Raw genomic sequence first — 26,829 nt, 5'->3', positions numbered from 1 at the left:
TCTTTTTTCTTTTTTTTAAATATATTTGTGTAGATAGACACAATACCTTTATTTCATTTATCTTTATGTGGTGCTGAGGATTGAACCCAGGGCCTCACCCCAGCCCAAGGCATTCTTTAGTCTTAATATCCTGGCCATGGACTGACTGGTGGACTGCTGCTGTTGACTTCTGAAGCCCTGGTTGAGACTAATAAGGAGAATCGTGATTTTCGGATGCTTAACACAGCAGTGGCTGTTGGCTATGAATGTTCTCCCTGGAATTCCTTATTCTTGTGGTCTCTCTTCTCTTCTTATAATTTCGATGACATTAATGTTCTCAATAGAAATGTCTAAGTATAATTCTAAGAGATAACTATTTTTAAATGGTGTGTGGACTCTAATTCTCTTTTGGTCACACAGATGGTTTTGAAAATTCAGTGATGAGGAAACATTAATAATCTATTTTTCTTTTCTGTGTGCTAATGTCTTTATTCTAAAAGATTATACAGTTTAATAGATCTCTCTAGAGTTTGACTATAATAGGTATATTCTGTAGAAGATATTAAAGTTTGCTTAAAATTGGTTATTATAATAGAATACATTTAAAAAAGTCTTAAGTTCCTGGCAATGCAGAAGTGAGTAGGTAAGCAAAGCACAACTTCATGGGTCTCTAATGGTTCACAATCTATTGTCTTTTATTGCTTAGAGAAAGAGCTGTTTGGAATGCACCACTGTTCCCTGCAGTAGGGGGTAGTTAGTAGTTAATAACCAAGGAATCATTTCATTCACAGTTAAGTTTAGGATTAGTCACAGTAGGATTTCTTAAGAATGTTGCTTTTCTCCTTCGGAGGAGGCTTTATTCCAGCCTGCAATTGAAGAGGTCCTCTGTCAATTCCATCCCTGGACGTGACTTTGTTCTCATACTGGGAAAATCCTGTTTTCTGAGGTTTTAAGTTTTCCTTTTAATCTTTTTCAAGTCCCCCACCCCCTCATCACTAATGGTGTATCTTGTTGTCTGCCACTAAAATTTAAGAATATCTAATAAATATCTAATAAATTAAGGATGGTTCTGCATTGCCTCTTATCTGACTAGCATCTGTGGGTGTCAGCTGCCAAGTAGCTCGGGTGTCTGTGCCGCTCCTGAATCCCCACAAGCTGACACACTCCCTTCTGAGAAAAGGTACCTTCAAATATGCATGCAATTTTCAATATAAATTTTGTATGTTTGAACACTGCCTGTAAGAGAATCGCTCGACCTAATAAAAATGACTTGACTGGGACTTTTTAAAAGCTGGATATAAATATCACTAGCGATTGTATAGCCAGCATAAATACTTCACTCTGAGCTTTGCTGAGCATTCTCAGAATGCTTCTGGCCACATTTGTGAGTCTCATGAAATCTGAGCTTGTGCCAGAGGAAGGGAAAGGGCTAGTCAAACAGGGTCATCGGCCCTCCCTGGAAAGCCATAAAGTGAGAGCTAACCTACCATGGTTCAATGGTAGTAGAAGAAGGCTTTTGTTCTTTCAGCTCTTATCTAATCAGCCACCCTCATTTTGATGCTATGTTTACATACCTCACCAAAAAATCGACATGTCTCGAGTTCTGAGATATTTTGTGAGGACTGTCATGTTCAAACAGAATCCATATTGTGTTCTCCAGAGAGACAGTGTGTCTATAGACAAAAAGACAACAGAAATCAAAGCATTGCCAGTCTTTTATATTTTAATTGAATTGTTTATTCTCCTAATACTGCACAGGTACTTTATAAATCTTCAAGGTGACATTCAAATAGAGTGAAGTATTTATTTATTTTGTTGCTTTAAAGCTGTTCATAGTAGAAAGAGGTTAGTCTGTCATTGTGGTGATGGTGTTGGTGGCTGTGATGATGGCAGCAGCAATGGTAGTGGTGGCAAAGGTGGAGTTGGTGAATGTTGAACCTTCCATGTCAAAGTGTCAAAATGCTGAAATCCTCCTTTAAGGCCAAGAGATGGCCCTCCCCTTATTCACATCCCTTTTCATTTTGTACAACACTGAAGCTCATAAAGAGGAAAAAAAAATACAACACACTGTTTTTCTTCATAGAATTTTACATTTGCTGTTTTATTCCACAGCTTTTAATTTGATAATGAGATCTTGATGCCAGGCTTCATAGACGTGACTAGCTGCCATTAATTGATTAGATCCTGCTGTGTCCATCTCTTTGCTTCACCTTCCTACTTGTCTGATAGGCCATAAAGTAGAATAATTGACCAAGGAGTCATTGAGGTAAGGGAGGGTGTTTCTAATTGATGTGGATGCTAACTTTACAGTGCTGGTGTGAGGTCTGTTGCATTACCATTTTCCAAGACTTCCTCCAAGATGTCTGTTGGTTAGGATTTTTTTTTTTTTCCCCTCTCTACCCACTTCTGCATCTCCAACCTGCAGAACATTAGCTAAGTAAACAGAAGAACAAATATGATCCCTCACCTTTTCCTGATCTTCTGTACTTTTGAGTTAGAATGCTTTGCTGTTACCATTGCATCTTTCCTACGATATGCAGATATCTACTTGGGCTGCTATAAATCATTCAGAATTAGAAGTTGTGCTCTGCATCTGACCCAGTAGCTCACATACGCCCACGGCCACCACAGCTGGCAAACAGTGGTGGTTTATTTCAGGGCTGGTATAAGAGGCTGTATCCAACGGCTGTGAATGTTAGCTCAGGGCTGAGATTCTCATGTAATGTGGCCTCAACTCTTGTCTCCTTGTCCAGACTGCTCCCTGGAAGCTCAGCCCAAATATGTTAGAGGTGGGAAGCGTTATGGACGAAGGTCCTTGCCTGAGTTTCAAGAATCTGTGGAGGAGTTTGCAGAGGTGACAGTAATTGAGCCACTAGATGAAGAAGCGCGACCTTCACACATCCCAGCTGGTGACTGCAATGAGGTAAGTAGTTGGAATAGCACATCTAGGATATGCTCCTCAGCATGGCATGGAGCTGGGAGAAGTAAGGGCACTTAAGACTGAATGCAGGCTTTTCTGAGTTATCAACTTCTCATTAATCTTATTACTTGTCTTTTGGACATAGTGATTAATCTTTCTGTTTGAATATTTTCTCCTTGGTTTCAGCTTTCAGAGTGAGTGCTGACATTCTGTACATTTTTATGCTTATATGTTTAGATTTCAATTAGATTTATATTGCCAGGGGTCTTCTACTTCTAGCTCTTCCTGGGAATATATCTTATCCCAATGGTGCAGCTATTTATTTATTATTTTTTTTAGTAACTTAAAGATCTAGCAAAATCTTTCTCTTTCCCCCCACTCCAAACTATAAAACAGCATTCTGTTATAGGTAGAAAATGAAAGCTAAATTTTTAGGCAGTTTAAGAGCCTGCATCTTATCTTTTGTGATGTGCTAAAGCAGCTCTAATACTCCATTCTTACCTCAGGATACCAAGCAGGGGCACTTTCCCTCTGCTCAGCAGTTGCCACTGTTCTTCCTACTGGTTCTGACACACCCAGGTCTGTCGTCCTCTCCAGCACTTCTCCCTCCCTTAACTCCCTTCTGTTTACTTTGCATATTGCCATAATCTACCAATAAACAGTAACATTTTCTTTATTCTTTCTTTATGGCTCATTTACCAGCATCCCACTTACAGAATATGATTGAAAATGCCATGCTGAGCAAGCTCTAAATATTTCTTGCAAATCCCAGCTCAGACTGGGGCTGCAAATATTTCAGATACTAATATAAACTGGGAAAGAGACAGCACCTCAGCTTCCTGAAAGTGGTCTATAGATTGCCGGCTGATTGTGTGTGTGTTCATGGCTGTCTAACACCCATGTTGAGCTTACTAAAATCTACAGGAAACATGCTCCCAATATGTCCCCAGCAATCAAACATCTGGTATGCTCAATGTTCCAGAATATGCACAAACCCAGAGTTAACTAGAAACCCAAGTATTGAGCAGAAATGAAACTGGCAATAAATACTGAAGTTTACAAGAACACACAAGCAGTCTGCCAAACAGAAGAAGTTTGCATCATTTTTTAAAACAAATGCCATTTGTCCTCACCCCAGAAGTGACAGAACTGTGAGTGGGAAGAGAAGAAAATCAAGTAGGAAAGGGGGGTGTGGGTGAGACATGATGGCTGAAAACAAGGAGAAGGGAAACACTTCCTGGGATATCATGGTTCCCTGGGTGGGTCAGTCAGTTGGGCAGGGGCTGCTTCCCATCTCAGGTACAGTTTTGGTGGTCTCCCCTTGTCTCAGGTCCCTTTGAAAATCCAGATAGAGACCTTTCCCAGGAAGACACACATACTCACACGCACAAAACTTCACATATACAATTTCAGAGAGGCGAGTAATTTGCATACTTCAAGGAGTGCAGTGTTCATAACACTGTGTGTGTCTTGCATCAGGGAGAATATCATTTTACTACATAAAGTCTGCTTCATGACTCTGGGTAGTATGAAATAAATGAGATGCTTCTCGGGGTGGGGGGGGTGTTTAAAATGTTTCCAACACTTTAGTGGATATGTTTTATTTGAAAGCCACTTTTAAGTCTAATTTCCCAGTTCTCCAACTGTTTTCAAGAGATTATTATTTGGGGTTAAGAGATTAAGTGGTTACTTATTTTTTGATATGATATCCAATAAGTTCTTGGGCAGATCTGACCATTGCTGGTACTGCATTTCTTATTTCCTTATTATCTTATCTACTGGACTCTTAGTGAGATTTACTTAAAAAGTGAAAGTTTGGTTTCATGTATAAACAAAAAGAAGAGCCGAAGTTTAAGCCTGGGTACAATCTTTCTGCTTGTAAAGGATATATTGGGAGAGTCATTCCAGCCCCAACATCCTATAGCTTCCCTTTATCCTCCAGAAACCTCTTGGGTGTGACCTCTTGATGCTATATACAGAATCTGTAGTTTTCTCCATGTTCCTTCAATAGAACTGCAGATAGAGGCCTGGAGAGGGTCATTTCTCTGGATTTCTGCTCTCAGCAATCCTGCTTTGATAGCGTGTTCAACCATTCTTGTCCTGCTCCCCACCCCACCTTTTTTTATTGCTAAAGGAGTGTTCAAACCAAAGCTCAACCACCTATTTCTTGCCTAAAAATGAAGTGTTTTATAAGTGGATCCTATCATTTTTCAAAACAATTCATCTCTAAAAAAATGAATAGCTTCTCATGTAGCATTTTCAACATTCCCTTTGGCAGTCGAAAGGGCAAATCCCAGCCCTGTGCAGCAACCCTGGATGCAGATCATACTCATGCCATTGCTGATACACAACGCCTCACACTGTCCTTTTGTCAGTGTGTCGTTCCTGTTGCTCGCCCTGTGTGAATGTGCAACCTCCTCCTGGCCGGTTACTGCATTAGCCTCAGCAATCGAGAGCCACTCAGTCAGCCAACAGAAGCTCACATTTTGGGAGGCACAGGCCCACCCAACCAGGCAATAATGAAGGAGGGTGTGGGCCTCGTTCTCCCAGATGTAAATATTTTATAAGGAATAACCAGATGGGCAGCTAGAGACAGCTATCTTAGTTAAGTCCTGGGTTTCCTTTGATTCCTGGGCCCTGGCTTAGGTGAAGGTAAGATTCTTGGCTTGCCTTAGGCCTATAGTATCTGGAAGGAATTCCAGAGTTTCTGGATGAAGACAGTTCCAAAACCTGAACCTATTGTCAGAAATTAAAAGAGGGGAGGTCTATGCAATGAGAGACTAATTTAGAGGGAAGGGGGTTACTGGGTTGAACTCAGGGGCACTCGACCACTGAGCCACATTCCCAGCTCTGTTTTGTATTTTATTTAGAGACAGGGTCTCATTGAGTTGCTTAGTGCCTTGCTTTTGCTGAGGCTGGCTTTGAACTCTTGATCCTCCTGCCTCAGCCTCCCAAACCACTGGGATTACAGGTGTGCATCACCACACCCAGCAACAAGAAACTAATTTTAGTCCATGTTGAATTTAATACTAGTTTTATTTACCTGAGGACTTGCAGAGGGTGGGCAGTAGGATGAAGCAGTGTTACAGCTGTCAAAAGCTGTCCCCATGTGGCTTGCTTCCTGTTAGGAACTCATCCCATCACAGTAAGTGAGGTATTTATCTGAAAAGCAATACCTCTTCCTCCTTGCCCTCCAGGGCTACCCCATAGTAAGGGAGGTTGCTATCAGTGACAGGAATTTGTTCCTGGGCTCCTGGATTAGTGATTCCCAGTGTTTTTCTGAATCCTTATTTGACAGACATTTTCCCACAAGCAAAACCAAAATCAGTAATTCTCAGCAGTCATAATTCTCTGCAGTCTACCTATAACTCCACTCTTTCTCTCCCACTCAGGAAAACGTATAGAAATGCAGATGAGCATGAGAGAGGCTATTATGGAGATTGCTTTGAAGCAACTATATTTATATTTAATGTAAGTCCCATGTGAAGCTTCAGGCTTCATTAGCTGCAAGCAACTCGGAGCTCATCTGGTGACTGTTCACTGTGCACCATTGTGATGTGCTGCTGTGGGTGAGAACCCACATTGTTACTGTGGGGTAGCTCCCTCCCTGCACAGATCATATGAAAACAAACCTTGTTACAAGGTGTTTTTGATCATGTTTGACTTTTGTTTCAGTACATCTATGTTAAAGCATTGACATAAATTGTAAACATTTTAATAGTCTCCATCCTGCCTCCTCTCCCTCCCCCAGTGCTTTTATCAGGCAATTTGATTCTTTCCTGCTGAAACAGAGACTATCTAACCTAGCTATTAAGCATGTCTCCCCTACCAAGTTTAGTTTACAAGGCAATAAAGCCCTCTGTAGGGAAAAGACTGCTGTAATCTAGCTAAATTTTCAACACTGAAGTGTGGTGTTTCAGAATTTCATTTGGAAACCCTGAAGCAGAATGCACTAATTCACAAGTGACAGGTAGGTCCCACTGGCAGGCTGCAACATGCATTTGCCTTCCAATTTAGTGTGTTTATGTGGCAAATGGATCCCTTGGGCATCTGACCTCTCTTCTGGGTAGTATTGAAAGAAAAGTGGTGATTTTTCTTTTTTCGTGACGTCATTTTCACCCAAGTCAATTCAACAGGACAATCTACTTTGAATTAACCCAACAAAGGACACATTCTCGATTCCAAACTGAGGTGCAATTAATGAGAAGGTTTTGATAGTAGCTGTTTGTGCTTTACTTCATTAAGAAACAGAAGTGAGATTTTTTTTTTTTTTTAGGTTTGGAAATGAGCATTTTTTCTCCTTTTGTATGCAGGAGCTACTGAACTGACCTTGAATTTTATGCTCATGTTTCTTTTGAGGTAGATGGAAAGAAGGAAAAGAGAAAATAAATTCTCAATTATTCTATTCTGTATTCTTCAGACTTGGTAGGAAAGATTGTGCAATGATTGTGCAATTAATACAATTGGGGCAGGGCCACTTTGCTTTCTGTCCTGGTTGAAAACAGGGGACACCTTGTTAACTGTTTTCCTCCACAGGGAATAGATCAGGTCTAGTAAGATTCTTATCAAGAACAAGGGTCCATAAACAATGATTTCTTCAACTGTAGACAGTAGCAGTGTAAGCTAAAACTGTTGGCTCACACACTGCAACTTAAGCGAGAACCTGGGAGAAAAAGTTAAAGCTGATTTCCACATTCGCCCAAGGATGGACAAGTGGATTCAGGTGTTGTGTTGGAACAGGGGTGAGAGGATAGGGATGGAAGTTGTTGAAAAGCACCCACACCAAAACCAAAAGCTGACTTTGCTACCCTACAAAAAGTCAAACTTCTTTAAGAAGTGTGAAACTAACTTATCTTCCCCTTATGTTCATTTTCATATATGCATAACTTTGTAGTTAAACTTTATGAATTATTCATTTACATTGTATAGAGTCAATATTTAATTATGGAGCAAACCCTTCTTAACTGACAGAATTTCTGCTGAGATCTTTTGTAGTGGAAGCACATCTATTTTCTCCTTATCCATGTTAACATTTTTTGTTCCAGTCTTTGACAAAGCAAGCAGTTTATTACTATGCCATCTACCCCATCAAATGCTGTGACATCCTCAGGATGTTTGTTTGTTTTATTTATTTGTTTGGTACCAGGAACTGAACTCAGGAGCACTTAACCACTGAAACCACCCCCCCAGCCCTATTTATTTATTTTTTTAATTTGAGACAGGGTCTTGCTAAGTTGCTTAGGACCTTGTTAAATTGCTGAGGCTGACTTGGAACTCCCAATCTTCCTGCCTAAGCCTCTGGAACCTCTGGGATTACAGGCATGTGCCACCACGCCCAGCTAGGATTTTTGGATATTTTTATTAGTGACATCCTAGTCCTTGCCTTTATGTTTCTTTAGTCTGATTAGATCATCTGGCTATTTCCAGAAATGAAACACTCATTCAAGATGCAATTGTAGATTACCTGAAAGTGATCTGAGAAGCCCCTTTGAAGCTTATAATCAGACTCTCTCTCTCTCTCTCTCTCTCTCTCTCTCACACACACACACACACACACACACACACACACACATACACAAGACTTTAGGACTTCCGTGTCCCAGTGAGTCTTCCTGACTTGATCCCAGAAAGAATTCCCTTGGAATCTAGTCCCACTTTCTTCCAGAACAGTTAATTAATTAATTAATTTTTTGGTACTATTTTGTATTTTATTTAGAGACAGGGTCTCACAGAGTTGCTCAGGACCTCGCTAAGTTGCTGAGGCTGGCTTTGAACTCACAATCCTCCTGCCTCAGCTTCCCAAGCTGCTGGAATTATAGATAGTCATGCACCCCTATACCTGGCCAGATCAACAATTTCTAATATTTATTTTCTATTAGATAACAAATCAAATTAATTTTAATAATAATTAAGCATTTTCCAACTCTCCTATTAATTATGCTCCACATAGAAAAATAGTGTTAACTAGCCATTGAGCAACTCTGATGAGCAGGAAAGATATAAAAATGTCTCCCTTCCCTTTGAGGACTTTGAAATCCAATAAGCTAAAGCAGTCTCCCAACCTTGACAGCAGAAGAGGCTTACAGCTCAGACTCTTCGATTCTACATTTCCATACACCCGCAGTACTAAAGAATTTTTGGCAATGTAGTAGGATGTGTATGCATTTAAAAATTGTGCATTCATTCCTGTTATCCCCAGCACTTACTTGTAGCATTTAATTGCTTTTAAAGATTAAGGCATTGATTTGCATTCTGATTGTGACAGCCTGCCACTGAGCAGCTTGTCCTTGAGTTCAGAATAGAGACTGGGAGCTGAGCTGTCAGGCCCTCCTTTGCCTTTGCCTTCAAAGGCAGCAGAGTGGGAAATGAGTCTCAGTCCCGGGAAAAGTGTGTCCTGTTGAAACAATAATAGCCTCCTGGGCACACTTAGCTTCCAGTATCCAACTCAGACTTTATAAATATGTAGAACTATGAGTGAACCATGCCACCGACACTGTGTACTAAAAAGTCCTAAAATTTTCATCATAAGCATTCTCCCTAAACAGATTGCTGTTTTTTGTCAGTGACTCATTTTGCTAAATGTTCTCCCCTTTTAAAAGGGATATTCCAGCTCAGTTTCTCTGGGGACCTTTGCTATTCTAGTAAGTTTCCTTCCTCTTCTCTTCAGGCTTGCAAGGCCCTCCCTGTTCAAAAAAGAATCTGCTTCATGCTCTGGGGCTGCTGAGATCAGCTAAGCAACCTCTGCCGGGAAAGAATAGCCCTGTGTGTGCCCCCATAATCATTTTAATTAGCCGTACATTCTGTGGGGCACAAAGGTCTGCACTAGAGCAGATGGCGTGTGGGGGGTGGCAACTGGGCTATTGTGGGTAGGGGCCGCACCAGATCCAAAGCCTGCAGATGCTGGCCCGGCCTTGGGGCTGGAAGCTGGGGATCTGAGGAAACTCAAGCCATCTGCTCTGCAGTCCACCAAAGCAGGTGTCTCTCCAAAAAAACATTTCCTGAAATTGGTGTCGTCTATGTGACTAAAGTGTGCAGGGCACCTTCGTCCAGCTGTAGACAACCCAAGAGCCAGCCACAATGACCAGCATGACACTGAGATGCACAGTGAGCGTAGGGGCTCCCTTTACCTTCCTGGGGGGTTGGGGACTGCTTTCTGAAGCAGACATTTTAGGGCTGGGCAACCTCTGACCCTCTCTCCTGTGTTTTCTCTCAATGGGGCTGTTGACCAGTACACTTGGCATGGTAATGAGGAAGCACAGGACAGTCCCTGCCAGCTGTGGCAGCCCAGGGGACATTGTCTGTAGGCGAAGGTCTCCAGGGGAGGCTCTGATCCTAAATTAAATCAAAGTTGATTGCTTTATCACAATCACCATGTCAAAACTGTAGATTTTGGTTTGTTACGGTAGAATTGATGAAACATACATAAATGTACATATTCTATATGTTTATAATATACATGATGTTTTAATATATGTGTACATTGTGAGATGATTAAATCAAGTCAATCAACATATCAAAACAGTAGTTTTAAAGAGTCTCTTCTGAGTTATTCTTACAGCTGACTGTGGTCTGTCTGCTGTTTCTTCTGCCCTTGTCCTACTTTTGAACATCCCATTAGGATTCATAATTGTATTTCTTATTTACTTCACAAATGCTTAGTGCTTAAGTCATAGCAGGCACTCTTCCAAGTGCTTTCCAAAAATGCAGCCTAACTTTGGAGATAGGTATTGTTACTTATACATAAGGAAACTGAGGCACACAGAGATTAAGTAACTTGCCCAAGGTCACCCTGGCAGTAAAGGTCAAAGGTGAAAATGAACCCAAGGAGTACAGCTCTGAAGTCCAAATGCCTAACCACATCATGGTTCCAGCTGAAACGGTAATGATAGCTGATTTTCCTAAGTGCCAAGCACATGCTTCCATGTCCCTAAGTATGTAAGAGTGTCATCCCACTTGGCAGATGAAGTACTGGAGGGGTCTCAGGAAGTGGTTAAGCCAGACCAGACAGTCTCTCTGCCAAGCCCCTGTGCTTATCCATTGCCCACAGAGTTGGGAGGGGCTAGAGTCCTACAGAATAATGTTTAAGTACATTAATAGCCATTCTTTCTCCAGTGAGAGGCTACCTAGGATTTCAAGGGAAGAAATGGAAAATCCTTCCTCATGAATGCATCCAGCAACTGTCCCTCCCTTCAGCCTGGCTCATCCAAAGATTTTCATGATTATATCCCTTCCGTGCTTCTGGCAGATCAGTGTCTAGAGGCCACCTGCCAGCTTTCACTATGCTGGGGAAACCATCAGCAATTAAAGGACCCGATTCCAGAATGATGCCTCCTTTTATTGGTGCTGTTCAGTAGCTGAATGATCTAATCCCCCAACCTTCTAACCTGCTCTCCCCTCCTTCCCCAGCTTTTTAATGGGAATAACTGGCTCCAGGCAAAGAGAATGAAAATAAATGAGCTGTGAATGAATTGGATCTCCCCCCTACACACACCCCACCTCCTGAAATTGCAATTTAATAACAAACTTCCAGCCGCCATGTGCTTACCTCCCTCTTGTTAAAGGAGAAGACCCTTAGTGGAGACTCAGGAGAAGCATAGCATATATCATATCTGAGTAATAAATTTCGTCTCCAGCTGAGGTGGTCTTGGAATGAAAATGTGGCCATTAGCATAAGCTTGCTTCTCCTAGCAGGATGGTTCCTGTTTCTTACAAAGGGCTGTGGGAGAAGTGCTTGGGAAACTGTTTCCCCTAGACTTCAGAATATGTTTAAATCACCCCTTACCTCACCACCCCCAATTGCCTCAAGAGTTTATTCAAGACTTTTTTAAGTGAAGGTGCTGCCTGGGGTTCAAAACCTGTACCATACTTTGGGTTGGGCTATTTCAAGGGGGATAGTCTCAGTCCCCCCAGACAAGTCTCAGGCGAGTGTCTCAGATCTTTCTACCTGCCACTAAGCTTAGGGGGCACTGGCATTAGTAGACTTTGCATTCAGGCTCTCACCAATACTTCTCCCTCTGTCACAAGACGGGATGGCATTGCAGGTGTTGCAGAATGGGACTTACCAAAGGGGAGAACTTCCTTCCTCCATCCCCATCCCCAAGTCACAAGAGTTAATTTAATGAGAACTTGAAGGCAGTTGGGCAAAAGAAAGAATGAAAGTCATGCCTATTTATATTGCATCAACAGCATTTATAACAGTAGAAGGAGTAGAAAATTGTCTCCCATGGTTCCTCAACCAAAATGTATCTATTTTTTCTTTGGGGTGCTGTATACAAAGGATTGAACTCAGGGGCGCTAGACCCCTGAGTCACATCCCCAGCCCTATTTTGTATTTTATTTAGAGACAGGGTCTCACTGAATAGCTTCCACCTCGCTTTTGTGGAGGCTGGCATTGAACTCACGATCCTCCTCCAAGCTCCTGAAATTATAGGCGTGTGCCAACGTGCCCGGCCCAAAATGTATCTATTTTTATTATCTCTATTTCCTTCCAGTCTTTGTGTGTTTGTGTAAATAGTTTTGCCAGCAGTAACCATAGGGTAGATGGCATTTTTGTTATGCTCTTTCATTTGTTAGGATTTTTTCATGTTCCTACGGTTTCTTAATTATTTTTTTAATGACTACATTATGATGTATCATTATATTTTATGCCCCTATTGTTGAATATTTAGGCTGTTTTCAATATTATATTGTTACAAAAAGTGCTACAATACACATATTTATGCCTATGGCTTTTTGCTTTCAATCTTTGATTTTATTCCCTTTGGATAGCAAGTAAATTTATTGGGTCAAAGAGTATGAATATTTTTATTGCTTTTGACACATAATGCCATTTTCATTAATAAAGGAATAATACCCATTTACATTGCTACAAGTAATATACAAACAAATCTATTGTTTACATTCTTTTTTAATATATTTTTATTGGTTCTAATTAGTTTTACATGACAGTAGAATGCATTTTGACATATATAAATGGAATATAACTTCTCATTCCTCTGGCTGCTCATGATATAGAGTTACACAGGTCATGTAATCATATATGCACATAGGGTAATAATGTTTGATTCATTTTACTGTCATTCCTACCCCCATGTTCCCTCCCCTTCCTTCACTCCCCTCTTTCCAATCCAAAATACTTCTATTCTCACTCCCACCTTATTATGAATTAGCATCTTCGTATCAGAAAAATTTAGCCTTTGGTTCCTTGGGGTTGTCTGTCTTATTTTGTTTAGCATAACATTCTCCAGTTCCAGCCATTTCCCTGCAAATGCCATATTTTCATTCTTCTTAAGAGCTGAGTAATATTTTATTGTGTATATGTACCACAGTTTCTTTATGCATTCATCTTAAACAGGCCTATTTTAAACTATAATAGTTGTAATAGGAGTTTTATCTTAAACTTATCTTTTGCTAATTTAGTACAAACTATTATGATTTCTTGGTTTAAATTTATACTACTTTGATTGGTACTGAGATAAACCTTTCCCCAAATTTATTTAATTTTGTTGCTTCTTATGTGAATGGTCAATATTCTTCACACCTCTGCTGGAGGCTTGACTTTTTTCTTATATGAATAGGGGAATACATACATCCTCAGGCCTACCCAAAAGACTACTTTAAGTTTCTGTTTTTTTTTTCTAATATGTTTTAGTTGTCAATGGACCTTTATTTTATTTATTTTTATGTGGTGCTGAGGATCAAACCCAGTGCCTCACACATGCTAAGCAAGCATTCTACCACTGAACCACAACCCCAGCCCCTACTTTAAGTTTAAACATAGTAATGAAAAATATTTCTACAAATATAAATTTCATGTCTATTATGCGCACACCTGGCCAATAAAATAAAAATTTTACATTGCACAGGCACAATTCTAATCCCTTTCCCATTACCTCTGTGAAATCTGTACTATACTACTTTATTCCCATTTTGTAGATAGGTCAAGAAACTTGCCTAAGGTCAACCTGATAGGTAAGCCAGGATTCGATGCCAGGCAGTCTGGCTCCTAGATCTATGCTGTGGTCTCCACACTTAATCTCTTATTAGTTGGGAGTGAGAATTGAAGAAAGAAACCAGCAAGCACGCACTGTCCCTGTCAACCTGAAATATGCACACAGTCCCATAGATGGTGATATGTTGGAAAACAGTATATTAGAAATTCTATGCACCTTAGTTCTTTGAACTCAATTTTAAAATGAATTAAGATGTGAATGAACAAAGTTAATAAATCAACTTTTGTTTAACAACACATAATTCATTGCTTTAGAAGGTGTTACCAAGGATTCCTTGCAGGTTTGCACATTTCTAAGTAGGAATCCCAGCTGGAACTCTCTTTCTGGTTTGGGTGCAGTGATAACATATCTCCTACCATTTCTCCCATCAGTGTCTGCTGTTAAAAATCTTCTCATTTGTGGTTTGAGAGGTTTTATTTTGACCTACACTTCTTAGATCATAAACCATATTTGATTTGTTATAGGTTGGTTTAATGGATTTAGTTCTAGGGTGTTCAAATGTTGAATGATGAATTTTCATAATTGTGGATACCACAGCAGAGTGAGTATTTAAATAATTTGCTCTGTTGGATAGGAAATAAATATGGAGGGACAGGCAGGCAAGATACTTTTACTAGTGGGGCTTTATTGATTTAAATTTCATATATAAAATACAGTTGAATTCTGACCAGCAGTAAGTAAAGAAATCCATGGAGGACTGTTGATTCTGCCACTCACCCCTTGTTCCCACCCTGCCTTGCACACCACCTGCCTTTATCACCGTGAGCTGATAAAACTGTTGTTGTGAAAAAATCACATCTACTGATTCATCATCATCCCTTTGTATGCTAGTGACTTTCAATTGTAACCTGAATGAGCCATGGTGAACATACTCATTTGGAGTTATAGCCTTTTGGTGCCTTCTGTGTGACAAGAACACTCTGTCTGAGCATTGTCAATTTGAGGTTTACATTTAGGCCAGCTCCTGAATCTGTGCTATCTTCAGTGTTTTTGTAAGTGAAATAAGGAGCTATGAAATCATGGTAGCTACTTGACCCTCATTTAAAAGCAGAGAACTACAGGGAGTGTGGAGAATGAAGTAGATGTGCTTAGGTGGCCCAAAAGAAGAACCTCAGCTCAGGCCAATTTGAACAAACTACTGAAAGACAGTGTTTTAAACCAAGGATTTTTCAGGTGGCACTCCATCTGCCATGAGGAATCCAGGTCTGGAGACAGGTGGCAACAAGGCCTGTTTTTACTGCTCAGTTTATTTCAGGATTCAAAGAAATTAATTCATCTTAGATAGTTTGGCCGCCTCAGAGAATGGGCTGGTTTTTTGTTATCAAAGTCAACTACCTTGACAGAGTTATGTTTTTGCCAGTGGTCACAAAACCTCCCAGTAGAAGTGGGAGCATTGGGCAGCTGGCTGGAAAGGCCAAAGCCACTGAAGACCTAAGTTTGCAGCTGGTTGGAAGAAGATCTGTAAAGTGGGCAATGGTGGATTTTGGTCCTGACTTGTGCCTTTGGCTGGGTGGTTTTGCCAGTACATAAACTACATGCTGTGACCCTGGGGAAGACTCACTAAAAAGTAGAAACATAGCATGATAAGATGGCTAAATGGTCTAATTCAGATAAGGTTTACTACTTTTACTGAAATTTACTGGTAATATATATTTTATTTAGCTCAAGCTTTCTAGCCTCCCATTCTTTGGTTTGCATTTCTCTGCTCACTGTGCCACAGGCACACAAAGCTTATTCATACCCGCTTGCTTCAGCAAACAATAACTGCCGCCTTTTTTCACTCTCTCTAGTTCATCCTTGGGGGTCTCAGCTTAGACCTTGCTTCTTCTAAGAAATCTACCCTGTCTAGTGAGTCTGAAGTGTCTCATGTAGGCATCATCACAGCATCCTGAAATTCCCTCCCTATCACAGCATTTAAAACATCCTCCTGTGTACTTCCTGTTTTCTTGTCAGCTTGTCCTCATTAGCATATGCACTTTGTGAGGCAGGAAATGTGTTGGTTCTCTTTATGACTGCATTACTAAGACCTAGCATAAAAATAAGCATTCAATACACATTTATTGAACAAGAAGTTCATAAATGCGTGTACAAAATCTTGTTTTCTTAATGGATTCTGAATATTTACTTCAGCTTAATTTAATGGGTTTTGATAGCTTTTGCTGTTGAATAAGTTACCTCCCAGATGAGAAGGACAAATCCTTATAAAAGTCTGCAGAAGACCATATTCAGTGTCATAGGAGTCACCTGGTTAACTGAAGAGAGCCCTCCTGGATAGAAGCATTGGCAGGCCCTAAAATCATGTGGCCCACCCAGATGATGATTTCAGAGCCAGAATGTAATCTGGTCTAGGAAAAGCTAGGATTTCTTTTTGAATAATTTCAAAAGCACACTAATCATCTCTTGTTCTCCTTAGCACTGGAAGACGCAACGCGGTGAGGAGTACGAAGCAGAAGGTAAGAGCTGAGCATGTGGGGACCTGCTGGGGAGGGGAGGGCTGGGCTGCCATTCATAGAGCACTTCCCATACCCTACTTTCCCGCATCTTATGCTGGAGGCTAGTTGAGAATAAACATTAGGAACAGAAGCCACAGAAAATTCAATTGCAGTTGATAGCTCATAGTTTTAAACTCCTGGCTTTTAACATCATGAAAAGGATAGCAACTATGATGTGACTAATTTCTCTTGATACAAGCCTTTTAATTAATTGAACAGCCATAACCTAAATAGTAACCTAACCTAAATAGCATTTTAATATGCATCCCTTGCAATTTCAAATGTATATAAAAAGCATTGGAACACAATTGATCCTCTGACCACCAGGTGGCACTGAGGTCCAGCTGACAAGCTCTCAAGCCACTTCACTACCTATCTGGGATTAACTGTGCTTAAATGTGTTTACAACATGTTCTCTCTAGATCTCCGTTCTTCCGGCACACAAAATTGTGCTAGTGATTATCTCATGTTTAAGTGACAACTTTACAGACTCTCTAATATGTAAGTGGACAATTTAGAAGTAGGGATTTTTAATAGAGGATAAATATTCTTGATATTTAAGTAAGTAGTTTGATCTCTGTCTTCAAATAGAAATTACCCTTTATATTACCGATAATAGGAACTTGGAACTTGCAACCTGTAATTCTTTGAAGTTGGATTATTTGTTTTCTATAGATCAGAATTATTCTTATGTGCAGACTTTGGAAAGAGGCAAATCTTGAGATGATCATCATGAATTTTTTTTTCTTAGTAAAAGATGCTCTAGTATTTAGACAGTAGAAATAAAACTGGAACCTATAGTTGTTCAGGGCCTGGAACACTTTAGGGTAGCTCTCAACCAGCCTTCTCATGTGATCAGATGACCACCTAAGCTTCTGATGTTATTAGTTGGAATAAAGCGTTATGAGTGGTACTGCATAGGAAGGATGTTCTTTACTCAGTTTGACTGCCATGGAGCAAAAAATTACCTGTTGGTTCTAAAAAAAAAAAAAAAAAAAAAAAAAGTTTATGTTGGAACATCAGGATCAAATAAGAAGGGGGCCAACATTTCTTATAATATTCAACTTTTTAAATACAATATTTATTTTCAAAAGTACTTTTTTTTTTTTTTTTTTTTGAGAATAGGCACTCACTCTTTCTTTGCACTTCCTTTGGAGACAATACTGTGTGCTCTCTGATTTCAGGCCAGCTACGGTTTTGGAACCCAGATGACTTGACTGCCTCACAGAGTGGGTCTTCCCCTCCCCAAGACTGGATAGAGGAGAAACTGCAGGAGGTTTGTGATGATCTGGGAATCACCCGAGATGGTCACCTGAACCGGAAGAAGCTGGTCTCCATCTGCGAGCAGTATGGTTTGCAGAATGTTGATGGAGAGGTAAGCATTGCAGTGTATTTTGATTCAAGAACAATAATGATGATAAGCTCCTAGCTGGCCACAGGCAGGGACAGCCATACCATAGCTTCCTGCAGCTTGTTAGAGACTATTTTCTTTCCTCCTAAGAAGTCATTCTTGAAGATATTGTCTTTTGAGGAATTCATAGTGTTTTATGAGAAAGAAAAACTGATACTTTGTGCATACTGTGTACCCCTTACAGTGCTAAACCTGTTACCCTAGATGAGACTATCAGACCCTATCTCTTTGAGCTATGATGTTAGAAGCTGTCAATCACAAAGGAACACATGGGAAAGCATGGAGGAAAAATTAAGCAGAGAGTTTCACACATTTAAGTTGGGGGAATATTTTGAAAGCCAGGCTGTTAAGTTTAGGTTTTTAGACAGAATATCTCAATGCCATCCCTGGATCCTTAAGCAGATTGAGCAATATATGGGAAAAGTTTATATGACTTGTTCTAAACCACAGAGGAGCTGGGAATTAAGGATGGTCTCAGCTGCCTTTGCCTATTGTATGAGAAGAGCTTTGGGTTAGCTGTCACAACCAGGGGTCATTACCATTTTCTGGTCATGAGGAAATGGAAAAGGGTAAGTTGGTTGTTTTGAAAGTACAGAATCTTAAAAGAGCCACCCAAAGAGTCTCACTTGGTAACACTTCAAACTTTACATTTTCTGAAAAATTAAGAAGGGCTCTGCAGGACTGAATTCATGAATAGCTGTGAAACATAAGTATGTAAGTAATTCCAAGAGATGTCTTTCAAAAAGCTAAAAATAAAGATTAGGGAGTTAGAGGTTAGGGCTACAGTCGTAGCTTTGGGGTCTTTGAATATAATGATATTTGAAACCCTGCTCTCTGCTCACTCCAGAAGTGGTAGTATTTTCCTAATCCCCTCTTCCAAAGAAATTTATAATCAAAAACTTCCCAGTATCCTGGTTTGCAGAAAATTTATTATTTTATTTTTAATGTTTTCTTCCTCACTTGTATATGTAGCCGTTGTACACTACTTGACTGCTTTTTAAAATTTATATATGACATCAGAATGCATTGTAATTCTTGTTACACATATAGAGCACAATTTTCATATCTCCAGTTGTATACAAAGTATATTCACACCAATTCATGTCTTCATACCTGTACTTTGGATAATAATGATCATCACATTCCACCATCATTAATAACCCCATGCCCCCTCGCATCCCCTCCAACCCCTCTGCCCTATCTAGAGTTGTCTATTCCTCCCATGCTCCCCCTCCCTACCCCACTATGAATCGGTTTCCTTATATCAAAGAAAACATTCAGCATTTGGTTTTTTGGGATTGGCTAACTTCACTTAGCATTATCTTCTCTAACTCCATCCATTTACCTGCAAATGCCATGATTTTATTCTCTTTTATTGCTGAGTAATATTCCATTGTGTATATATGCCACATTTTTTTTTTATCCATTCATCTATTGAAGGGCATCTAAGTTGGTTCCACAGTTTAGCTACTATGAATTGTGCTGCTATAAACATTGATGTGGCTGTGTCCCTGAACTATGCTGTTTTTAAATCCTTTGGGTATAGACCAAGGAGAGAGATAGCTGGGTCAAATGGTGGTTCCATTACCAATTTTCCAAGAAATCTCCATACTGCTTTCCATATTGGCTACACCAATTTGCAGTCCCACCAACAGTGTATTAGTGTACCTTTTTCCCGACATCCTCAACAATACTTATTGTTATTTGTCTTTATAATAGCTGCCATTCTGACTGGAGTGAGATGAAATCTTAGAGTAGTTTTGATTTGCATTTCTCTAATTGCTAGTGATGTTGAACGTTTTTTCATGTATATAGTGGTGATTTATTTTTCAATGGTGGCTTTTTAAAAAATATTATTTTAGTTATTGATGGGCCTTTTTTTTATTCATTTATTTTTATGTGGTGCTGAGAATTGAACCCAGTGCCTCACACATTCGAGGCAAGCGCTCTACTACTGAGCCATAACCCCAGCCCTCAATGGTGATTCTTGAGCCATAAAATTCAACCATCCTCCTAATTTATAAACCAGTGCAGTACCCAGAACCTGGGGTTGTTTTTGCCAAGAAATATTGCACAAACTTGGATTATTTATCCAAAAACAATTCTTGGAATAAACCGTAGTCATTATATAAGAGTGGTAGAGTTCCCAAAACCTGGGAGAAGAAATAAAGATTTTTTTCCTCTGGTTTGAGTATGAATAAAGGATTGCTTATTAAACAGAACTTTTATTTAGTGGTTTCTTTCTTTTTTTTTTTCTCCTAAAGAAAAACTGTGCGATTCTGTAGTGTTTTTTATGATTTGCTCTAAGCCACAGAGGAGCTGAGAGTTAAGGATGATGTTGTTAACATGCCACTTGGAATCCTAGATTTCACAACTGAAAGCCATTTGAGCTTTAGTCACCCCTTCATTGTATAGATAAAGACAGTAAGGTCACTGCTGCCCACTGTTGTCTTGAGGGGGAACTGGAGCCCCTGTCTTACAGCTCTAACTAGCACTTTGCTTTCCAGAAGGGAGGACAACTAAGAGGTAGAGATGGCAAACCAGCATCCCAGATGCCACATCTAATCCCAAAGTCATTTTCTTTGGCTGGCTCAAGGTTTTAAAAATTGAATTGTGTGGTGCACTTTAAGTTTGGGAGATTTTCCTTTAAAAATCCAAAGATCTTGCCCCCTTCTGCAGGCCATGAGATGTAGTAGGCTCCTTGGGAAGGACATGCAGTCAGGTGTCCAGTGAGTTCTCACCACTTTCCAATGTCTTAAAACCACCCTCTCCATTGTCTCCATCATCTTCTGGGCCTCTGCTCATATTTGGGTTTTTGATCTTTATCCTGGTACATTATTTCCTAACTCACACATTGGAAAATCATCTAACTATTTAAAGATCTGGTCAATGCATCATGGGGAGCAAAAATGTCCTTGCAGTTCTAGATGTGGGTCCTGCATGCACAGGTGGTACCCAGTTGCTTGTTTCACCTGTATTTTTCCTCCTCATCCCTGACCATCTCCCCCTTTTCGGAATTCACTTCTCTATGTACCACATGCCTACTTGCCCCCAACTTTAAAAAAGAAAAAAAGGCAGGATTTACCAGCTCCACAAATTTGAATGGACCAAGTAAGTGATGGGTGTTTAGGCCACCTGGAAGCTGTGCTGATTTTGCCAACATCACAAGGTCAAGCAGTGTGGGTCTAAGGTAAAATGTGCCTTGCTAGCTTTGGTCAGGGCACCTGGATTTCATCATAACTTTTGTTTGATGGTTCTGAAAGCCTCCTCCTCCTCCTCCTTCTCCTCCTACAGGAGAGTGTTCTTTAAAATAAATAAATAAATACACACACACATATATATATATTTTATTGGCAATATTAATCCTACAGAACAATGGTTTTCATTGTGGCATATTTGTTTATGCATTTGATCAATTTTAGTCCCCAGGACTTTCTCTTGCCCTCCCCTTCTTCTTCCCCCTGATCCTCTTCCTCTTCCCTAATGGTCTTCCTTTCATTTTCATAAGATCCCCTTTATTCCCTCTAGTTTCCACATGTCATATTTCATATGTGTAACTTGTCTTTCTGAGCCTAGCTTATTTTGCCTAACATGATATTCACCAGTTCTATCCATTTTCCTGCAAATGGCTGACTAAAACTCCATTCACTATATATACATTTTCTTTATCCATTCATCTGTTGAAGGACACTTAGGCTGATTCTGTAGCTTGTCTATGATGAATTGTGCTGCTTTAAACATGGGAATGCATGTGTCACTATAGTATGCTGACTTTGACACTTTTGGATAATGCTGAGGTGTGGTGTATGTAGTTGGATCATAGGGTAGTTCTGTTTTTAGTTTTTGGAGGATCCTCCATACTGATATCGGAGAGTGTTCTTTTGGTTTATGAGAATGACCAAAAAGCTAAGGGATCTTGGCAGCCTCTGCAGCTTGTCCTAAATGCCTTTCCATGGATTTGATTACTAGATTCTCTGTTAGAAACTGTTACTTGTTCCAAAGATTTCCACCCTTTAGAATAGTTTCCTTGTTTCAGAGTCCTCTCCAGAATGGAGACAGATGTTTCCTATTTGGTGTGAGGGGTGTGTGTGGGGGGGAGCATTGAGATAAAAGAGATGCCTGGAGCACTTACATAAAGAACAACATCAATCATGAGATGACACAAATCATAGCAATAGTTCAGATTTAAGAAATGAATATTAAAAATTTGAGGATGTGTCACAGAGAATTTAAGCCTATGTTAGAATGGACTTAGTTATAAGTTTTAAGGCCACAAGAGTAAATTTGTGTTTATTGAATCTGGCTACTCAGTGACCTGGGCTTCCCCTAGGAGCTTGTTCGAAATGCAGAATTTCAGGCCCCTCTCTCAGACTTACTATAGCAAACTCTGCATTTTAATAAGAACCCCATGTGCTTTCTGTTTTGTTCATGGGAGGTGTTTTCCTTTAGAAAAAAAAAAAAAAACCTACCCTATAAAATAAAGGGACACTGACTTCCAATAGGAGATCTTTGCCTTTAATCTGTTTCTTGGGGCTGCAATGATGCACACTGCTCTGTTCCCCTTTCCCTTGCCTGTGAGGCTAAGGAACAGACCATCTCCAAGGCAAGCCTCTGGATGGGGCTGGGGTCCAGTTTCCCTTGTTATATGATGAGGACCACTTGATTATTCTCAGAGGGTGTAAGAGTCAGTTGAAGCTTCCTTGTCTTTTATCTCTTGGAACACACACAAAACCTGTCTCACCAAATCTTTGTCTCTTCTGGGCTAAAACAAAATTCCAGCACCTACAGTGTTGTTCCAAGTAAGGTTCTAACCTCCAAGTATGGGTTTCAGACCCGAACTCTTAAGTCATTACGATCTCTCCCAGACCAAATTATGCTGTGCTAGTGAGCCAATTTCAAATTTTTATATAAGCCAAACGTCACTTAGAGTCACCACAGTTTGCAGGTATGAAGAATGTCCTATTAATTTCTACTATTATAATGCTGGGAAGCTAAATCTTTATTTTTTAAGTAAAATTTTAATTTGCAAGTACATGGCATCATTAAAGATTGCCTACTCTAGGAGTAAAGAAAGTTAATTGCTACATTCTATTAAATTATGGAGATGTTGAAAATGGAATTTTATTTAGTTTGTGTGAGGGGGAAGGTATATCAATACTGGAAAGGAAAGTGCATTTAGTTGAAATGAGAGTGAAGGGACATAATTATATTTCTGGAGTCTTAGAATCAACAGTGGTGTTGATTTCTGTTGGCCAGAAGTAGATCCTAGGCCTTATGTTATTTTCAGTGAAGCATCTAAAATATGTGATGACTCTCTTTCAGATGCTTGAAGAAGTATTTCATAATCTTGATCCCAATGGCACAATGAGTGTAGAAGATTTTTTCTATGGCTTGTTTAAAAATGGAAAATCCCTTACTCCATCAGCCTCTACTCCTTACAGACAGCTGAAAAGGCACCTCTCCATGCAGGTAAGCTTTTTCTTTGTATAAGTGCAAGCTAGAACCCACTTAGTAATTTCTAATTAATTAATCTGTTGACTGAAGTAAAATGCCAAAGAGAGAGTGCAAAGCAAAAGGAGAATAAGAAAGACTAACCTGTCAGGAAGAAAGCTTGGGTTTGAGAAATGACCATAAATTACAGAGTGGGAAGGCCACTAATTATGTCTCTTGATGTCAACTCGGGGTCAGAGAAACCTGGTGTTAAGTAGAGGGACAGCCCATCTATGTCAAAAATAGTTGTTTTTGATAAGCTTTGTAGTCTTGGCTCACCTGGGAACACAGATCAAAGGCACTGCATGAAGTATTTTTTCCTAGCAGCACAAATTAAATTCTGCTCTCTGTGGTCAGCACTGACCAGTTTCAGTCTTGACCAGCATATAGTTGAAATGCCTGGAGTACAGCTGAGCTTGCTGAAGTCTCTCTTTTCCAGTCCTTTGATGAGAGTGGACGTCGTACCACAACCCCATCGGCGATGACGAGTAGCATTGGCTTTCGGGTCTTCTCCTGCCTGGATGATGGGATGGGCCATGCATCTGTAGAGAGAATACTTGACACCTGGCAGGAAGAGGGCATTGAGAACAGCCAGGAGATCCTAAAGGTGTGGCAGTTAAAATGGGAGGAAAAATGGCAAATCTTGGAAACTTTCAATTTTTTTTGAAACTCTTGATTCATTTTGATTTATCTTTAATGATTATTCTGTTCACAAGCTCTCAGATAAGAGGTAACTTTTCCTACCCCCCTGTTGCTAACTACTTTCCATAATTTTAACCCCAGAGTTTTTGACATGAGAAATATGCTTAACTGATCTCTAGCTGGTAAAGATGAGAGCTCTATTATTTGTGTTTATTTATAGTATCAGTATTTTTTAAAGAGAAACAAATAAACATGTTATATTTTCTTTAGGAAAAAACTGTTCTGTTCCGGATTGAAGATTATTCTGAAGTAGTTTCTAAAGAAATGTAATTGCCCAATATCTAAGCTGTATTCAGTTCTCCAAGTTTATGTAACCTTTACATTTTTTGCTTTCAGAAGGTAGATCTTATGGTTTGTCTTGAAATTGTGCTGTTCTGATTTCCAGGCCTTGGATTTCAGCCTTGATGGAAATGTCAACTTGACAGAATTGACACTGGCTCTTGAAAATGAACTTTTGGTCACCAAGAACAGCATTCACCAGGCAGCTCTGGCCAGCTTTAAGGCTGAGATCCGGCATTTGTTGTAAGTTGAGTGGAAGGTTCTCCTGTTCCGTTCCCTTTCCCACCTGTCCAACAAGTCCAGTAAACAGTTTTACATTCTGTGTGCATAATGTGACTAGTCCTCCATATCTATTGCACAGATCTTCCTTAAACTGTAGGAAAATGAGGTGGAACTTAGTCTGGCATGTAGGCTTTTGAAGGGAACTATGGAAAAGCTTTATGTTTGGGGTGGGGTTTGGTTGTCTTAGTTTTGTTTTTGTATTAAGCAAGCCAGATAAGAGCTCTTTGGGGTCTACTTGTTGCTTAGAAATAGTTTTCTGTTAACGCAGTGTATTTCTGATTCTAGGGAACGAGTTGATCAAGTGGTCAGAGAAAAAGAGAAACTACGGTCAGACCTGGACAAGGCTGAGAAACTTAAGTCACTAATGGCTTCGGAAGTGGATGATCACCATGCGGCCATAGAGCGGCGGAATGAGTACAACCTTAGGTGTGAATGGTTGGGCAAGGGCCAGATCCTTTCCCACCTGCCAGGCATAGGGCCAGAACAGAGCAAGGGATTCTTTGCCTGCCTGCCTGCCTGCCTGCCTGCCCGCCCGCCTGCCTGTTGGGCCACACCTGGCTGCAGAGATTCAGATGTGGTCAAGCCTCAAAGAAAGCAAGACACATTAGATATTTTCTCAAAAATGCTTCCAATCTCATTAACTCTGTTTCCAATGTTTGATAGATCCACGTAGGGAACTCCAGGGGATCTGATGGATGCTTGTCAATTTTTCCTCCTTACAGAAAACTGGATGAAGAGTACAAGGAACGTATAGCAGCCTTAAAAAATGAACTCCGAAGAGAGAGGGAGCAGATCCTGCAGCAGGTGGGCAAGCAGCGCTTGGAACTCGAACAGGAAATCGAAAAGGCAAAAACAGAGGAGAACTACATTCGGGACCGCCTCGCCCTCTCTTTAAAGGTAATCTCTTTAAAGGCTGGGATCCCTTCTGCATTTGCCACATGCAAAGCTTTAGCTCTGAGAGGGCTAGTCCACACAGGGCTCACTCTGATACATTTGCCCCACCATGTCATGATCCAGACATGGCAGGGACCCTGCTAGGACCCTGGATTTCAGGGTTATGCAGGCTTCTGGTGTGCTGATAGTGTTGTATTGGGTCCTCAGGGATGTTGGGCACTTAACTGACACCCTCATTCCAGTATCTGGTCCTCCTAGCCTGTCTGTATCTTCAGGTCCTACTTCCCCTTCTCTGCCCACCTACCTTGTTCTCTGCAGATAAACTTACCTCTTGCCACACAGAGGCCTCTGTTTTCTGTTAGCTTCCATATGTGCCTCTTCTCTCATTTGTCTTTCCTGCTTTCCTCTCTCTCTCGGTGGAGGAGTGGACTTTCCTTCTCTTTACTGGACTCACATGGAAAATATGATGCAGGAGCTCTAGAGTTAGATGGCATGGCTCAGACATGGGTGTCAGTGTATACTTTGCTGAAATTACTCAAACTGTTTCCTAATGTACAGATGGGCACCATAATAACAGTTACCCTTTGAAGTGGGGGTTATATCAGATGATATGTGTATGGTATCTGGAAAATAAGTACTTTGGAAATGCTACCGCTGCTGTTATGAAATGTTCCTGAAACTCCGTACATCAAAAACTGAGCCAATTATGACTCCTAATCATGCAGTTCTTTCATCTCCTGAATTTTCTCCCTAATCAATGTCATCACCATGCACTATAAGTTCCAGGAGTTAAAATTCTCAGTCATCATCACTCATCAGTTTCTAAGTTGTGTTGATGCTCTGAAATGCCTCTCAGTTTTATCTCCTTCCTCTGCATCTCCCTAGCCTCTGATTAGACTCTGAATTCATCATGATTTCTTAGCTGATTTTATGGGCCCTAACAGTTCTTTCCCCATCTCTCCTACCTTCATATGGCCATTCAGTTACCGTAAAGATCAGTTATAATCATGCTGATAGTCTTTGTCAAAAGAAAAAAAAGTGCTCATATTCAAGGCCACTGAAAGAGTTCCCATCCTCATACCTTTCTAGCCTCAGCTCCTGCCAGCAACTCCCAGAACCATGCCCCTACCCCACTGCACTCAGAGACAGAACACTTTTATGCTCCTTCACTGTTTTCCCTGATACTGTGGGCTGGACCTTTTCATTCCCATTACCTTTACTCTTGTGTCTTCATAGTGCAGTTAACTCTTGCATCATAGTTGTATCCACATCTGCTTCTCTCCCTGAGCTCCTGATTGTTCCCTGTAGTCAGTATCTGTGTCTGATTAGGCATGTTTCAGAGTACCAGAACAGTGCCTGATACATAAA

General features: G+C 40.3%; 1 protein-coding gene across 1 annotated transcript in view; it reads left to right on the top strand.

Moving 5' to 3' along the window:
* Positions 1-26,829, top strand: part of Nin (ninein) — a 104,396-nt gene that overhangs the window by 30,445 nt on the left and 47,122 nt on the right. The window contains exons 4-11 of the mRNA XM_026391069.2: positions 2,733-2,902; positions 16,325-16,364; positions 17,588-17,778; positions 23,137-23,283; positions 23,744-23,911; positions 24,392-24,528; positions 24,853-24,993; positions 25,290-25,464. Of these exons, the coding sequence (XP_026246854.2) occupies positions 2,733-2,902; positions 16,325-16,364; positions 17,588-17,778; positions 23,137-23,283; positions 23,744-23,911; positions 24,392-24,528; positions 24,853-24,993; positions 25,290-25,464 (1,169 nt within the window). The remainder of the gene's footprint in view (positions 1-2,732; positions 2,903-16,324; positions 16,365-17,587; positions 17,779-23,136; positions 23,284-23,743; positions 23,912-24,391; positions 24,529-24,852; positions 24,994-25,289; positions 25,465-26,829) is intronic.

The sequence above is a fragment of the Urocitellus parryii genome, chromosome 6, assembly GCF_045843805.1.
Source record: "Urocitellus parryii isolate mUroPar1 chromosome 6, mUroPar1.hap1, whole genome shotgun sequence".
Lineage (NCBI taxonomy): Eukaryota > Metazoa > Chordata > Mammalia > Rodentia > Sciuridae > Urocitellus > Urocitellus parryii.
Note: the sequence above shows the minus strand (reverse complement) of the source record. Positions and strands in the feature narration are given on the sequence as shown.